General features: G+C 40.0%; 1 protein-coding gene across 1 annotated transcript in view; it reads right to left on the bottom strand.

Moving 5' to 3' along the window:
* Window positions 1–17,362, bottom strand: part of LOC122891190 (ankyrin repeat domain-containing protein 26-like) — a 131,633-nt gene that overhangs the window by 92,509 nt on the left and 21,762 nt on the right. The window contains exons 6-14 of the mRNA XM_044226681.1: window positions 15,403–15,523; window positions 15,053–15,111; window positions 10,305–10,398; window positions 7,551–7,579; window positions 7,387–7,459; window positions 3,720–3,748; window positions 3,556–3,628; window positions 824–852; window positions 660–732 (exon numbers count right to left, since the gene is read on the bottom strand). Coding sequence (XP_044082616.1) covers window positions 660–732; window positions 824–852; window positions 3,556–3,628; window positions 3,720–3,748; window positions 7,387–7,459; window positions 7,551–7,579; window positions 10,305–10,398; window positions 15,053–15,111; window positions 15,403–15,523 — 580 coding nt within the window. The remainder of the gene's footprint in view (window positions 1–659; window positions 733–823; window positions 853–3,555; window positions 3,629–3,719; window positions 3,749–7,386; window positions 7,460–7,550; window positions 7,580–10,304; window positions 10,399–15,052; window positions 15,112–15,402; window positions 15,524–17,362) is intronic.

Below are 17,362 nucleotides of genomic sequence, written 5' to 3'. Positions count from 1 at the left end.
ATGCTGAGTGCTGTGAAGTGTATAAACCTGGCGATTCACAGACCTGTACCTCTGTGCATAAAAATATCATATTATACGATTATAAAAAACAAAAATTAAAAAAATGATATGTCTCCAAAGACAAAGGAAATAAATGCAAAAATGAACTTTTGGGACTTCTTCAAGATTTGCTCTTCCTTTTAAAAGAATTGAGCTAGGGGTGCCTGGATGGCTCAGTGTGTTAAAGCTTCTGCCTTCAGCTCAGGTCATGATCCCAGGGTCCTGGGATCGAGCCCCACGACAGGCTCTCTGCTCCGCAGGGAGCCTGCTTCCTCCCCCCCCCTCTCTCTGCCTACTTGTGATTTCTCTCTCTGTCAAATAAATAAAATCTTTTTAAATAGATAAATAAATAAATAAATAAATAAATAAAAGATTTCAGCTAAAGCGTACATGTTTCTTAAGCTCTTTTTCTTAGGCTTGTAAATATCTTTTGTTCAAACATAGATATCTGCAATAACATCTACCTTCTTTATGTCAGAACAGTCACTGAAGGTTCCCCAAAGAAATTAAATAAATAAATAAATAAATAAATAAAGAGACTTCAGAAGAAGAATGCTTTGAGCATTTCAAATATTTTAGTGGACTTCTTTACACCGTTACATTTGTATTGTAAAATTTACCTGATTGGGATTCTTTAATTTCCTCCATTTCTCTGGGCCGATTAGGAATACAATATTTCCCCTCCACAGCAGGCTGAATGGGCATTGAAACAATATGATTAAGACATAATGGACATTTCATGCAACCTGTAGTTAAAACCTCAAAATAAAAATGTAAGTTTTACCTTCACGTAGGAATATTTTCCTGGAGAAGCTAAAAAGCAAAAGGGTCATATAGTTAACTCTCTGTACATATAGAAGCCAACAAACATTCATGCACTGAGTACTAAGCTGAATCCTCGTGGCTGGCTCAGATTACAAATGGGTTTGGGGGTGTTTCTGCAGACAGGAAGGTGGGTTGGGCAGAAGAACAATTTCTAAGGAGAGGAACAAATCGTGACCCTGAGCGGACAAACGTGAAAGCCACTGGTAGAATGCTACACCACATCCTTAAGGCAGCACAGCAGAATCACTTACACCATTGGACTCTAACTAAGTATGACCATCTTCAATTTGTCCTGTAATGTAAGAGTACAGAGTGCTGATGATAGGTCCACTGAATGCGTAATTGGACTTTTCATCAAGCAAAGCCTTAGGAAATGATCAGCTTGGATACATACTTCTGGGATCACAGTTACTAAAAGTACTCATTTTTGTCCATACCCACGTGGGCTACCGGTATACCTACATTCCCTGTATCCAGTAGTGTAGCCACCTTAAAGTTTCTTCATACACTTATGCAAGAAGGTGTATAAAACACATACAAGAAATAAGGTACAATAGCTGTAAGTATGGAAATATGACTATGTATATGGAACAAAATCTATTTAATGGCCACAGAAATCTTATGTACTGAAAATCTTTTGTCACTGTCATACTTATTGATAAAAACAATTTTAGCATTCAGGGAACCAACCCTATAATTTCTCTTGATTCCAAACGTAGTTTGATTTGGTAGATCATGTCAGTCTTTCAAGGGTTTTTGGAAACAGCTATCATATAAAAAAATTACCTATCTTAAAAAAAAAGTCACAGATTGCTTATCTCACTTGAGTAATGAAGAGCGACGTAGCCCGTACCTTTGACGTCCAATAGACCTGGGGAGGATGAATACGTGGCTATGATCTACCCCATGTCTAGCACTCCATCTGCTTTCAGTATTCTTTGTGGAGCAGCTGTGATTTAATCTGCTCTACTGCAAATACCCTCGAACCATCTAAAGTGAATTCTCTGCAGTTTCCTCCTCAACTCCAAAACTCCACAGCTAGCGTGCCTGTCCCTTTCCCCTTGTTCCCATCACTATCCCCCTTCTTCAGAGGAATTCCTGGGGGCGCCTGGGTGGAGCAACGGATTGGGCATCCAGCTCTTGAGTTCGGCTCACGTGGCAATGGCACGGTCCTCACAAAAAGCCTCGCATCCGGCTCCAGGTCAGAAGGGACCCTTCACTATGCCCTTCAAAAGTAATTTCTGGGAGTGCCCGGATGGAATAGCGGATTGAGCATCTGGCTCTTGATTTCGACTTAGGTCACGAGGGCAGGGTCCTCAGACTGAACCCGGCATCGAGCTCCAGGCTCAGAAGTGAGCCTGTTTGAGGAATCTCTCTCCCTCTGCCTTTGCCCCTCCCCAGATCTTTCTCTGTCTCTCTCTTTCTGGCTCCCTAAAACAAGTAAAGAAAATAAATCCAAATAAAAGACTTATGTGTGAGTCTATGGCCTTGATTAATCTGCCTTTACACCCTCTTTATTAGGGACTATCTCCACCACTTCTTTTCTCTGTATTTAGCACTAGTACCTTACATCTATAACCTCTCTTTCTGCATCTCCTTGCTCCCCTCTAGCTGAAAACATGCTTACAAATAAAAAGAAAATAATGTTTTCCTTCATCCTGTGGTGTCTCGAGGTATCCAGTGGCCTTTCCAGGTGTCTGTAGGTGGAAGTCTGCACCCTTGCGGTGGAGCACATGACCCAAGGACCACTGGCATTCGCATCACCTGACAGGTCAGAATGCAGGATCCCAGACCTGTGGTCATACTGTTCATTATTTTTTGAAAGATTTTACTTATTTATTTGACAGACAGAGATCTCAAGTAGTCAGAGAGGCAGGCAGAGAGAGAGGTGGAAGCAGGCTCCCTGCGGAGCAGAGAGCCAGATGCGGGGCTCAATCCCAGGATCCTGAGATCATGACCTGAGCCCAAGGCAGAGGCTTAACCCACTGAGCCACACACGCGCCCCTCACCATGTGCATTTCTAACAAGGTCTCCGATGATACAGTAAAATTGGAGAAATTCTGGCCCATACTGAGCCACTGCCACATTCTGTTACCTTAACTTCACCTTCTAGAGCAAGCCTCACGTTCGTCACTATCAATTCTTCAAAACTGGAAATGTCTTAAAAGTCATTAACTTTCTAAGCTTCCCTGATTCCCGCGAACGGACCCTGCTCCCTTTCTCCTTCCAATTCTCTTACTTTGCACTCAATGATACTACTTAGGAAGTACCACCGTTTTATAAGCCATTAAGACACACACACTTACTGCTGATCAGGACATAGCTCTGCAAAATCTGCCACGCCAGTCCTTAATGTTTGCCCACCTGTGAGGAAAGCAGGAAGCGGGGGAAAATTTGGGTACACTACTCTGACAGATCACTTGATATTATTCCTGCATATCAAATAGTCTGCTCCTCCTCCTTAAAGAACTGACCTAAAGCTTACATGGTTTAACAGCTCTTTTTCTTAGGCTTGTAAATATCTTTTGTTCTCACATGGATATCAGCAATAACCTCTCCCTTATATATGTCCAATCCTTCACTTAAACTTGGTCAAGAAAATTAATCATAATCCAGAAGAAGAAGACTGTGAGCATTTTAAATATTGAAATGTACTTCTTTCCATTGTTATATTCCTATGGTAAAATTTACCTGATTTGGATGTTTGTGTTTCCTCCATTTCTCCTCCTTTCTTAGGACCAGAATGTTTCTCCTCGACAGGAGGCTGCAGAGGTATTGAAACAATAGGATTAGTACGTAGTGTACATTTCATACAATCTGTAGTTAACGATTCAAAATAAAAATATAAGTTTTACCTTCAACAAAGAATATTCTCCCGGAGACTCTGAAACGCAAAAGGGACATATAGTTAATTATATGCACCTATGAAAAACAGCTACATTATCATGCAGTTAGTACTAAGATGAATCCTCATGCCTGGCTGTGGACACATTAGGTTTTCTTTTTTTTTTTTTTTTTTTTTTGTTGTTGTTGTTTTTGGATACAAAGCTTTATTATTTTTTTTAATTTTTTCCCCAATTTATTTATTTTCAGAAAAACAGTATTCATTATTTTTTCACCACACCCAGTGCTCCATGCAAGCCATGCCCTCCACAATACCCACCACCCGGTACCCCAACCTCCCACCCCCCCGCCACTTCAAACCCCTCAGATTGTTTTTCAGAGTCCATAGTCTCTCATGGTTCACCTCCCCTTCCAATTTACCCAAATTCCCTACTCCTCTCTAACGCCCCTTGTCCTCCATGCTATTGGTTATGCTCCACATTAGGTTTTCATTTTCTCTTTCTAGAGATAGGAAGGAGGCTTAGGACAGTGACAAGACAGAAATATGAACCCATTGTAAGTATTGAACAAAATAACAGAAGATATGGCCCAAAAAACATGCAGTTAGGATTTCGAAAGTCAGATGATGTTTCAAAGGAGCATAACTAATGGAGAAGACTGCACATATACCAATGTGAACATGCTGACTGATGGGGAGAAAAGCAACTTTTAATGAGAGGAATAAATAATGACCCTGAGAGGACAAATATGAAAGCCAATGGTAGAATGCTACATCACATCCTTAGTGCAGTACAGCAGAATCCTTTTTATCATTATACGACAAGCATTAACCACGTTCTTCCGTTTGCCCTGTAATTTAGGCAGTCCACGTTTGCAAGGATAGCTCAACTGAAGGCATGATTGAGTTTTCATCAGAGAGAGCATTATGAATTGATTGCCTTGGATATACACTTGTGAGATAAGGGTTACTAAAAGTACTCATTTTGTCCATCCCCATGTGGGCTACTGGTATGCCTACATTTTCTGTATCCTCTAGTTTAGCCAACTTAAAGTTTCTGTTTTTTGGTTTGTTGGTTTGTTTAATTTTATTTATTTCTTTGTCACACAGAGAGAGAGAGCACAAGTAGGCAAACAGGCAGACAGAGAGGGAGGGGGAAGCAGGCTCCCTGCTGAGCAGAGAGCCTGATGCGGGGCTCGATCCCAGGACCCCGTGACCATGACCCGAGCTGGACGCAGAGGCTTTAACCCACTGAGCCACCCAGGTGTCCCCATCTTAAAGTTTCTTGGTCCACTCATGCAAGAAGGTATATAAAACACATCTAAGAAATAATGTACAATAAGTTTTCAATAGGGAAATATGACTATCAAAATGGAAGAACTCTATTTAGTTGCCACAGAATACTTAGGCACTGAAAATCTTTTGTATTTCAGAATTAGTGTCATACTTACTGATACTAACAATTTTAGCATGTAAGGAACCAACCCTATAAGTACATTTGGTGACAATGTCAGGGTTTTTTTCCTTAATTTTTTATTTCTTTTCAGGTTAACAGTATTCATTGTTTTTGCACCACACCCAGTGCTCCATGCAATCCGTGCCCTCTCTAATACCCACCACCTGGTTCCCCCAACCTCCCACCCCCTGCCCCTTCAAAACCCTCAGATTGTTTTTCAGAGAGTTTCTTATTCATCGTCTCTCACGGTTCACCTCCCCTTCCTATTTCCCTCATCTCCCTTCTCCACTCCATCTCCCCTTTTCCTCCACGTTATTTGTTATGCTCCACAACTAAGTGAAACCATACGATAATTGACTCTCTCTGCTTGACTTATTTCACTCAGCATAATCTCTTCCAGTCCCATCCATGTTGCTGCAAAAGGTGGGTATTCATCCTTTCTGATGGAGGCATAATACTCCATAGTGTATATGGACCACATCTTCCTTATCCATTCATCCGTTGAAGGGCATCTTGGTTCTTTCCACAGTTTGGCGACCGTAGCCATTGCCCCTATAAACACTGGGGTACACATGGCCCTTCTGTTCACTACATCTGTATCTTTGGGGTAAATACCCAGTAGCGCAACTGCAGGGTCATAGGGAAGCTCTATTTTTAATTTCTTGAGGAATCTCCGCACTGTTCTCCAAAGTGGCTGCACCCACTTGCATTCCCACCAACAGTGGAAGAGGGTTCCCCTTTCTTCACCTCCTCTCCAACACACGTTGTTTCCTATCTTGCTAATTTTGGCCATTCTAACTGGTGAAAGGTCGTATCTCAATGTGGTTTTAATTTGCATCTCTCTGATGGCTAGTGATGATGAACATGAGCAATCTATACTTGGAATGCCATTCCGATCTAAACCCCACCAGTATTTTTCAAAGACCTGGAGCAAATAATCCTAAAAATTTGTATGGATGGAATCAGAAGAGACCCTGAATCGCTAAGGAAATGTTGAAAAACAAAACCAATACTGGGGGCATCAAGTTACCGGATTCCAAGCTTTACTACAAAGCTGTGATCACCAAGACAGCATGGTACTCGCATAGAAACAGACACATAGACCAGTGGAACAGAGTAGAGAGCCCAGCTATGGACCCTCAACACTATGGTCAAATAATCTTCGAAAAAACAGGGGAAAAGACAGTCTCTTCCATAAATGGTGCTGGGAAAACTGGACAGCTATATGTAGGAGAATGAAACTCGACCATTCTCTTACACCATATACAAAGATAAACTCAAAATGGATAAAAGAAAATCAACGTGAGACAGGAACCCATCACAATCCTAGAGAAGAACATAGGCAGTAAACTCTTCGATTATCAGCCACAGCAACTTCTTTCGAGATATGTCTCCTGGAGATGCAACAAGGGAGGTTAAGGGGGTAGGAGAAGAATAAATGAAACAAGATGGGATTGGGAGGGAGACAAACCATAAATGACTCTTAATCTCACAAAACAAACTGAGGGTTGCTGGGGGGAGGGGGGTTGGGAGAAGGTGGGTGGGGTTATGGACATTGGGGAGGGTATGTGCTATGCTGAGTGCTGTGAAGTGTGTAAACCTGGCGATTCACAGACCTGTACTCCTGTGGATAAAAATATATTATATGTTTATAAAAAATATAATTTTTTTTTAAAAATGATATGTCTCCAAAGGCAAAAGAAACAAATGCAAAAATGAACTTTTGGGACTTCATCAAGATTTGCTCTTCCTTTTAAAAGAATTAATCTAGGGGAGCCTAGATGGCTCAGTGGGTTAAAGCTTCTGCCTTCAGCTCAGGTCATGATCCCAGGATCCTGGGATCCAGCACCACATCAGGCTCTCTGCTCCGCAGGGAGCCTGCTTCCTCCCCTCTCTCCCTCTCTGCCTGCCTCTCTGCCTACTTGTGATTTCTCTCTCTCTGTCAAATAAATAAAATCTTTTAAAATAAATAAATAAATAAAAGATTTGAGCTAAAGCTTACATGTTTCTTAAGCTCTTTTTCTTAGTCTTGTAAATATCTTTTGTACAAACATAGATATCAGCAATAACGTCTACCTTCTTTATGTCAGAACAGCCACAGAAGGTTCCCCAGAGAAATTAGATAAATAAATAAATAAAGAGACTTCAGAAGAAGAATGCTGTGAGCATTTCAAATATTTTAGTGGACTTCTTTACACCGTTACATTTGCATTGTAAAATTTACCTGATTGGGATGCTTTAATTTCCTCCATTTCTCTGGGCCGATTAGGAATACAATATTTCCCCTCCACAGCAGGCTGAATGGGCATTGAAACAATATGATTAAGACATAATGGACATTTCATGCAACCTGTAGTTAAAACCTCAAAATAAAAATGTAAGTTTTACCTTCACGTAGGAATATTTTCCTGGAGAAGCTAAAAAGCAAAAGGGTCATATAGTTAACTCTCTGTACATATAGAGGCCAACAAACATTCATGCACTGAGTACTAAGCTGAATCCTCGTGGCTGGCTCAGATTACAAATGGGTTTGGGGGTGTTTCTGCAGACAGGAAGGTGGGTTGGGCAGAAGAACAATTTCTAAGGAGAGGAACAAATCATGACCCTGAGCGGACAAACATGAAAGCCAGTGGTAGAATGCTACACCACATCCTTAAGGCAGCACAGCAGAATCACTTACACCATTGGACTCTAAGTATGTATGACCTTCTTCAATTTGTCCTGTAATGTAGGAGTACAGAGTGCTGATGATAGGTCCACTGAATGCGTAATTGACTTTTCATCAAGCAAAGCCTCATGAAATGATCATCTAGAATATACACTTGTGGGATAAGGGTAACTAAAAGTACTCATTTTGTCCATCCCCATGTGGGCTACTGGTATGACTACATTTCTTGTATCCTCTAGTTTAGCCAACTTAAAGTTTCTGGTTTGTTTGTCTGTTTAATTTTATTTATTTCTTTGTCACACAGAGAGAGAGAGAGCACAAGTAGGCAAACAGGCAGACAGAGAGGGAGGGGGAAGCAGGCTCCCTGCTGAGCAGAGAGCCCGATGCGGGGCTCAATCCCAGGACCCCGAGACCATGACCCAAGCTGAACGCAGAGGCTTTAACCCACTGAGCCACCCAGGTGTCCCCATCTTAAAGTTTCTTGATCCACTCATGCAAGAAGATATATAAAACACATCTAAGAAATAATGTACAATAAACTTTCAATAGGGAAATATGACTATCAAAATGAAGAACTCTATTTAGTTGCCACAGAATACTTAGGCACTGAAAATCTTTTGTATTTCAGAATCAGTGTCATACTTACTGATACTAACAATTTTAGCATGTAGGGAACCAACCCTATAAGTACTTTTGCTTAACAGAACAGGAAACAACATGTGTTGGAGAGGATGTGGAGAAAGGGGAACCCTCTTCCACTGTTGGTGGGAATGCAGGTTGGTGCAGCCTCTTTGGAGAACAGTGTGGAAATTCCCCAAGAAATTAAAAATAGAGCTTCCCTATGACCCTGCCATTGCACTCCTGGGTATTTACCCCAAAGATACAGATGTCGTGAAAAGAAGGGCCATCTGTACCCCAATGTTTATAGCAGCAATGGCCACAGTCGCCAAACTATGGAAAGAACCAAGATGCCCTTCAACGGATGAATGGATAAGGAAGATGTGGTCCATATACACTATGGAGTATTATGCCTCCATCAGAAAGGATGAATACCTAACTTTTGTAGCAACATGGACGGGACTGGAAGAGATTATGCTGAGTGAAATAAGTCAAGCAGAGAGAGTCAATTATCATATGGTTTCACTTATTTGTGGAGCATAACAAATAGCATGGAGGACAAGGGGCGTTAGAGAGGAGTAGGGAATTTGGGTAAATTGGAAGGGGAGGTGAACCATGAGAGACTATGGATTCTGAAAAACAATCTGAGGGGTTTGAAGTGGCAGGAGGGTGGGAGGTTGGGGTACCAGGTGGTGAGTATTGTGGAGGGCACGGCTTGCATGGAACACTGGGTGTGTGAAAAAATAATGCATAATGTTTTTCTGAAAATAAATAAATTGGAAAAAAAGTTAAAAAAAAGTTGTAAGCTTTCTAATGGACTCTTTTTTTTTTTAAGATTTTATTTATTTATTTGAGAGAGAGAGACAGTGAGAGAGAGCATGAGAGGGGAGAAGGTCAGAGAGCGAAGCAGACTCCCCATGGAGCTGGGAGCCTGATGTGGGACTCGATTCCGGGACTCCAGGATCACGCCCTGAGCCGAAGGCAGTCGTCCAACAAACTGCGCCACCCAGGCATCCCTCTAATGGACTCTTTATCATGGCTAAAGATTCCTTGATTTCCCCCACACTGACCCTCCTCCCTTCTTCCTTCCAATACTCTTACTTTGCACTCAATGATACTATTTATGAAGTACCACCATTGTTACGCCATTAAGATACACACACTTATTGGTGACTAAAACATAGCTCTGCATCATCAACCAGGGCAGTCCTGAATGTCTTCCCAACCATGAGGAAAGCAGTAAGAGCAGGAAACTTTTGGTATCCTACTCTGACAGGTTTTGGTACTAGAAGCTCACCTGATATTATTCCTGCATTTCAAATAGTCTGCTCCTCATTTAAAAGAATTATTTTGGTGGGGTTATGGACACTGGGGAGGGTATGTGCTATGGTCAATGCTGTGCAGTGTGTAAACCTGGAGATTCACAGACCTGTACCCCTGCAGCTAAGAACACATTATATGTTAATAAAAAAATAAAAGATTTTAAAAAGAAAATAAAAAATAATTGTTTTACTTTACCACCTTCCACTCTAAGAGCTGCTTATTGTCCTTCATTTACTCCCTGTATTCTTGACTTTCTCATCAGTCACTCTTTTTATCCTTTCCACTTATTTCCTGACGTTCCTTGGGTCTTAGAGTATCTTGAAATGGAACCACTAATTAAGCTCCTTTGTGGCACCCTCAATTTCATCTGCTCCTGACACTGACACCTGATAATACTTCAACCTATCTCCTTTTCAATCTTTCTCTTTATCTCTAATTCAATAGGTGATTTTCTATGGATATTGAAAAATATCAGTGCTCCCAATTTACACCAATATTTTATCCAATGACTTTTAATAAAATACAATTCTTACCTTCTACTTTCTCATTTAATGTACTTGCCCCTTTCTGATCTGCATTCCCAGATAAAGGATCAAGGTAGGTGTCTGGGAGACTCTCCAAATTACTCTGTTAAAATGAACAACAAAAATGAGTTGCATAAAGATTTCCTAATCCTTTTCTAAGAAAATATCTGAATTTCCTACTTTCATAGTAATCAGACTCACAAATAAGAAAAGCATATACTGAAAACCAAAACATTTTAAAAACTCACATATGCTTTCTAAATTAAATATAATGTTTAATCTTCATTTGGCCACTGGCTATAAACTGAACATCAAATGCCAGAGTAAATATTTTCTTGGACAGAACACTGACTTATATGTACATTTCAACAGGAAGTAACAAAACACCTAACTCTCCTTTGCATTCCTCACCAAAATAAAAGGATATTAAAAATATGTATTTAAATAAATTCTTTAGTAAGTATATTTGCTACAAATTTAAACTGTTCCTAACAGCAGAACCTTTTTCCATGTTAAAATAGGACAGCTATATGTAGAAGAATGAAACTCGAACATTCTCTTATACCGTACACAAAGATCAACTCAAAATGGATAAAAGACCTCAACGTGAGACAGGAATCCATCAGAATCTTAGAGGAGAACATAGGCAGTAATCTCTTTGATATCAGCCACAGCAACTTCTTTCAAGATACGTCTCCAAAGGCAAAGGAAACAAAAGCGAAAATAAACTTCTGGGACTTCATCAAAATCAAAAGCTTCTGCACAGCAAAGGAAACAGTGAAAAAAACAAAGAGGCAACCCACGGAATGGAAGAAGATATTTGCAAATGACAGTACAGACAAAAGGTTGATATCCAGGATCTATAATGAACTCCTCAAACTCAACCCACACGAAACAGACAAACACATCAAAAAATGGGCAGAAGATATGAACAGACACTTCTCCAATCAAGACATACAAATGGCTATCAGACACATGAAAAAATGCTCATCATCATTACCCTCAGGGAGATTCAAATTAAAACCACATTGAGATATCACCTTACACCAGTTAGAATGGCCAAAATTAACAAGACAGGAAACAACATGTGTTGGAGAGGATGTGGAGAAAGGGGAACCCTCTTACACTGTTGGTGGGAATGCAAGTTGGTGCAGCCTCTTTGGAGAACAGTGTGGAGATTCCTCAAGAAATTAAAAATAGAGCTTCCCTATGACCCTGCCATTGCACTCCTGGGTATTTACCCCAAAGATACAGATGTCGTGAAAAGAAGGGCCATCTGTACCCCAATGTTTATAGCAGCAATGGCCACGGTCGCCAAACTATGGAAAGAACCAAGATGCCCTTCAACGGATGAATGGATAAGGAAGATGTGGTCCATATACACTATGGAGTATTATGCCTCCATCAGAAAGGATGAATACCCAACTTTTGTAGCAACATGGACAGGACTGGAAGAGATTATGCTGAGTGAAATCAGTCAAGCAGAGAGAGTCAATTATCATATGGTTTCACTTATTTGTGGAGCATAACAAATAGCATGGAGGACAAGGGGCGTCAGAGAGGAATAGGGAATTTGGGTAAATTGGAAGGGGAGGTGAACCATGAGAGACTATGGACTCTGAAAAACAGTCTGAGGGGTTTGAAGTGGCGGGGGGGGTGGGAGGTTGGGGTACCAGGTGGTGGGTATTATAGAGGGCATGGCTTGCATGGAGCACTGGGTGTGGTGAAAAAATAATGAATACTGTTTTTCTGAAAATAAATAAATTGGAAAAAAAATAGGACACTTGACATAAGAAACCTTGGAGTAGATCATGTTGAGTATAAAGAATACAGTGTGGTAACTGCTGCTTCATTTGTATAAACAAAGGCTTGGAAACTTTATTGATAGGATAATGGTTAAATGTAATGACAAAGTAGGAAGAAAAACTTTTCTTGAAATTATGTTTAAATAATAGCAAAAGGTTTTAGATATAGGTATGAAACTCTCCAAAAAGTATAATAAGCTTTCATAAGGGAATAATAAGAGCATTTATTTATTAATTACCTAAAAGGTACCAGGCACTTATTTTAGTATACCCATTTTCTTTTCTACAAACAACAATAATACCAATGGTTATGTCAATGGGGTGGATCTTCCTGCTTCCTGGTCATTCCAAGACATTAGAGCAAAATGATGAACAGGTGTGATCCATGGTTCTGTCTGTCTAGAATGTCTAAAAGGTCCCCAAGACCTTCACACAACTGGTCCTTCTCATCCTTTACTTGGCAGCTCTTGCCACACTCAGAGAGATTGTTTCTGACCAACAAAATTCCATACACATTCTCATCCCCATCCTAACTGCAAACTCCCCCACTGTTCCCTAACCTAACATTCCCATTTTCTTTATATGAACCACTAACAGTGTTTACAGTGGGTTGTTGTTTCCTCATTTTTCTGCTTCAACCACTACAGCCTAACCCCTCAACTTGTACAGCCTGGTACATAGCTGGTATTCAATAACAAATGTATTTAAGGTCAAAACACTTAAAATAATCTCACTGAGGGGGCGCCTACATGGCTCAGGCAGTTAAGCAACTGACTGTTGATTTCAGTTCAGTACATGATCTCTGGGTTGGGAGATTAAGCCCCATGTTGGGCTCCATGCTGAGCACAAAGCCTACTTGGGAATCTTTCTGTCTCTTTTCTTCTGCCCCCCCCACCCCTCTCACATGCTCTCTCTTTCTTTTTCTCTAAAAAATAACAACAACAAGCTCACTGAGAAGGTCTCAAGTACCAAGTCACTATACTCGGTATCGACCCTCGCACAATGCAAGGTTTAAGAGCATTGATAGCCGTGCAGTCCAAACTCCACATATAACTTTGGATTGCCCAAAAACTTTACTCATCTCCTATTGAACTTCCTACTTCAAAAGCAATTAGACTTAAAAATAGCAAAAGTGTATATTAAAAACCAAAATATTTAAATAGAAGACCTTAGATCTCTAGAGTAGAGATCATTAGATCTGTAGATCTAATCTACTTCTTAATCCTCATTTGAATATTGACTCTGTAAACTGATCACGGAAGGTCAGAGTAAATTATAACCTAATGCTGACCTTACCAATAAGGTAAAGTCAATTAACACATTTTGCATGTCCTGTATATTATATACTATACTCCTACAATTTAAACTAAAGAAGAGGTTATGAAGAAAATCATAAGGAAGAGGAAAATACATTAACAGTACTGTACTGTATCAAAAAAATCTCGAGTGTAAGTGGACAAACAATTCAAACCCATCTTGTTCAAGGGTCAACTGTATACCTACACAATGTCACTGAAATTTAACATAGCCCAAATTAGAAATCCACCTGCCCATTCTAACTTTCCCCCTTCTTTTCTTGACACCTACTGCCATTTATTTTATTGTCCTTCAGAAATCTTCACATTTGAAAAAAGTGTCCTCGATATTTAGTAAATCACTAATACTGCTGTGATCATTTTTGTCTTGTGTTTCTATAGTGCCCTTAACAGTTTACAAAGTGTTTCCATATTTGTTCATTACACATACCTGAGAGGTAGGTATTAGAACCATTTTTATGAATGACGTCTGTGACATTCAAACAGGTTAAATAAGTTTTTCTGGGATCCCACAGCTACCAAGTGACAGAACCTGGATGCCACTGTATCTTTTGACTTCAAACACAGTGCTTGCCACGCTGTGTAGCACCTACTTGTGCTAAGAGATCAGGCCCTTTTTACCTCCCTCCATAGTCCGTCACCTTAGAAAAGGTCATCGTTACCTTACACTTATGTTTCTGTAAGTAAGGCTGCCACAAAGATACTCAAGGCATACTATTTTAACTATCCGAAATAGTTTTTACCTATTGAAAGCACCACTAAACAAGGGATGCCTGGGCATTTCTGGGATCTAGCCCCATATGACAGTGGGGAGCCTGCTTCTCCCTTGCCCTCTGTCCCTCCCCCCGGCTCATGCTCCCTTTCTCTCTCTCTCAAATAAATTAATAAAATCTTTTTAAAAATAAATAAAACACTACTAACCAGTGGTAATAATACCACTAATACCATTATATTATTATAATTTTTATTATAATCACAATGCTCCTTGTAAATCTACTTAACAATCCAAATATAATAGTTTCAGGGGCCCCCCATGGTTCAGTTGAGCTCTGTGCTCAGACTGGAGTCGGCTTCAGATTCTCCCCTCTCCCTCCCACTCACTAACTCTCTCTCTCAACTACATAGATACACAAAATATTTTTAAAATATACATATGCATACATACAGATAGATAGATAGACAGACAGATAGATACACTTTCAAGTCCCAGGCATCATCTTTTCCAATTCCAACTTGTGAAAAACTAAAATCCAAACTCTTTCTAGATCTCCTCAGGAGTTTTGCACATCCATATACACCACAGAATCATATATCTGGCCATAAGCTGGCCTGCAGTAATTCTTGGTTATCTAGATAACTTAATTTCAAAACACAAACTAATTCCTTATCACGTCTAAGCCTCTGTTTTCTGCATTAATACTACACAGTTTTATTAGGATTAGTTTGTAAATTAATAGAACTGTATTATGCTGGACTATTATATTTAGCACATAAATATTTTATCAATTACAGATAAAAAGTATAAGGAAATAGTTTTTATGGGCAAATATAGAGATGAGTGAGTAAAGTCTAAGCATCCCTTTTACGTTTTAAAATCACTCCTTGCTTTTATTTTAAAATAATAATAAAACGGTACCTCAGAATCCCAAGGTGATTCTTCATTTTGTTCTGAGAACCTTAATGCTGACAGCATAACTATAAAATACAGTCACAGATACATTAATGAGAACTTGTATTATGAATTTTAAATGTATATACAAGCCTATCCCCCCTTCATGAATACTTCAATAAAATAAAAGTAAAAGCAGTAAAGATTTTCAGAGGGTTGAAGAATTTTCAGGAAGAAAAAGCTGGTATACTTAAAAAGAAAAAAGAAAAAGAAAAATATCTTAATGAAATGGGGAACATAACTGGATCTACATACTGTGATTTTTTTATACTAGCATTTAAGCCTAGAAAAAAATGTGGAGATGTTCACTAACTTACCATGTCTATCATCTTCTGCCCTGTCAGCAGAAGTCAAACAGTCATTAGCTGTTTGTGCTTGTGGAACACTTTCAGTGATACCATGGTCCTTTGTTCCAACCTCTGGCCGCTCCTCTCCTTCCTATAAAAACAACACAAAACAAAAACCCAACTTCAGAAAACATCACATCAATTCATGTGCTCACCCACTCACTCAGAAAGACAAATGCGTCCGTCAAGTCATAGGCACTATCCAGGGAGAAGCTGGAAATATAAATAAAAGAGACTTCCATGTATACTTGTAGGGGTAGAGATGGACAAAAACAAGAACAGAAGTGTATCATTTACTAGTTCTACAGGTGAAGTGAATAAAGCACAGTGAAGGCACAAAGGGGAAAACAGTTGTATATGGGAAGCTCAGGAAATGCTGCAAAGGTAGGGCTGTATCTTGAGAGAGAGACTACACAAAGACAGTGTGAAGGGTATTCTAGAAAAGGTAGAATGAGCAAAAGGATGACGTATGGAATAACACAGTAAGTGACGATAGCTACAGAAGGTGGCAAAACTGGAACACAATTTTGGGGAGTGGCAAAGAGAGATAGAATTGGAAAACCAGGACTGAAACAAAAAAGGCAAGTGTGAGGCTGGAATATAAACTTTCTCCTTCAGGTAATGGGCATCCACTAAAGAAGCAGAGGAGTTACATCACCACAAATATATTCTAGAAAGATCACTCTGACAGCAATGTAGAAATGAACATAAAGGAACCCCACAAATATATTCTAGAAAGGTCAATATGACAGCAATGTAGAGATGAACAAAAGGAACCCAAGGGGCACCTGGGTAGCTCAGTGGGTTAAAGCCTCTGCCTTTGGCTCAGGGATCATCAGGTCATGATCCATGATGTGGGTGATCGAGCCCCGCATCAGGCTTTCTGCTCAGTGAGGAGCCTCCTTTCTCATCTCCTCTCTGCCTACTTGTGATCTGTCTGTCAAGTAAATAAATAAAATCTTTGAATAAAAAAAATGAACCCAAGCCAGAAGAGGATTTCAAAATTATAGGAGAGAGAGAGAGAGGGAATTATATTAAGATATGAAAAATGGGAAGCAGATACAAAATAGTGAATGGAGAGAGTGACTGAATGTGGTTTTTTCTTTTTTTTGCTTTTTAATATTTTTTAAAGTTTTTATATTTATTTTTCAGAGAGAGCACAAGCAAGAAGAGCAGCAGGCAGAGAGAGAAGCAGGACTCCTCGCTGAGCAAGGAGCCCAACGAGGGACTCAAGCCCAGAACCCTGAGATCCTGACCCGAGCTGAAGGCAAACCCTTAATCGACTGAGCCACCCAGGTGCCCCTTTTTCTAATTTAAATTCAATTAATTAACATATAATGTATTATTGGTTTCAGAGGTAGAGATATGATTTTTTTTTTTCTAAAAGATTTAATTTATTTATATTTAGAAGGAGAGGGTGTGCTTGCAGGTGGAGGGGCAGAGGAAGAGGAAGAGAGAGAATCCTCAAATAGACTCCCTGCTCAGTATGGGGCCTGACCAGGGGCTTCATACCAGGACCCTGAGATCATGACCTGAGCAACACCAACAGTCAGATGCTTAACCGAGCAAGCCACCGAAGTGCCCCTGGAGGTAGTAATTTCAGGGAAGTTTGGAGTCCAGGATTTTTCCTACTTCAGTGTTTCAGTCGTGCTATCTACTAGGATGGGGAAAACAAATGACAGAGCAGATTACAAAAAGTCAGGGAAGAAGAAAGCGTCAGAAACAATGTCTTCAATCTGGGACTTACCAAATTTGAAGCACCCTGGAGCCTTTTTCTTTTTTTAAGATTTTATTTATTTGTTTGTCAGAGACAGGGAGTACAAGGAGAGGGAGGGGCAGGCAGAGAGAGAAGCAGGCTCCCCGCTGAACAAGAAGCCCAATGCAGGACTCAATCCCAGCACCCTGGGATCACAACTTGAACCAAAGATAG

Source organism: Neovison vison, chromosome 12 (genome assembly GCF_020171115.1).
Source record: "Neovison vison isolate M4711 chromosome 12, ASM_NN_V1, whole genome shotgun sequence".
NCBI lineage: Eukaryota > Metazoa > Chordata > Mammalia > Carnivora > Mustelidae > Neogale > Neogale vison.
The sequence above is the reverse complement of the archived record's forward strand: the minus strand, read 5'-3'. Positions and strand labels throughout refer to the sequence as shown.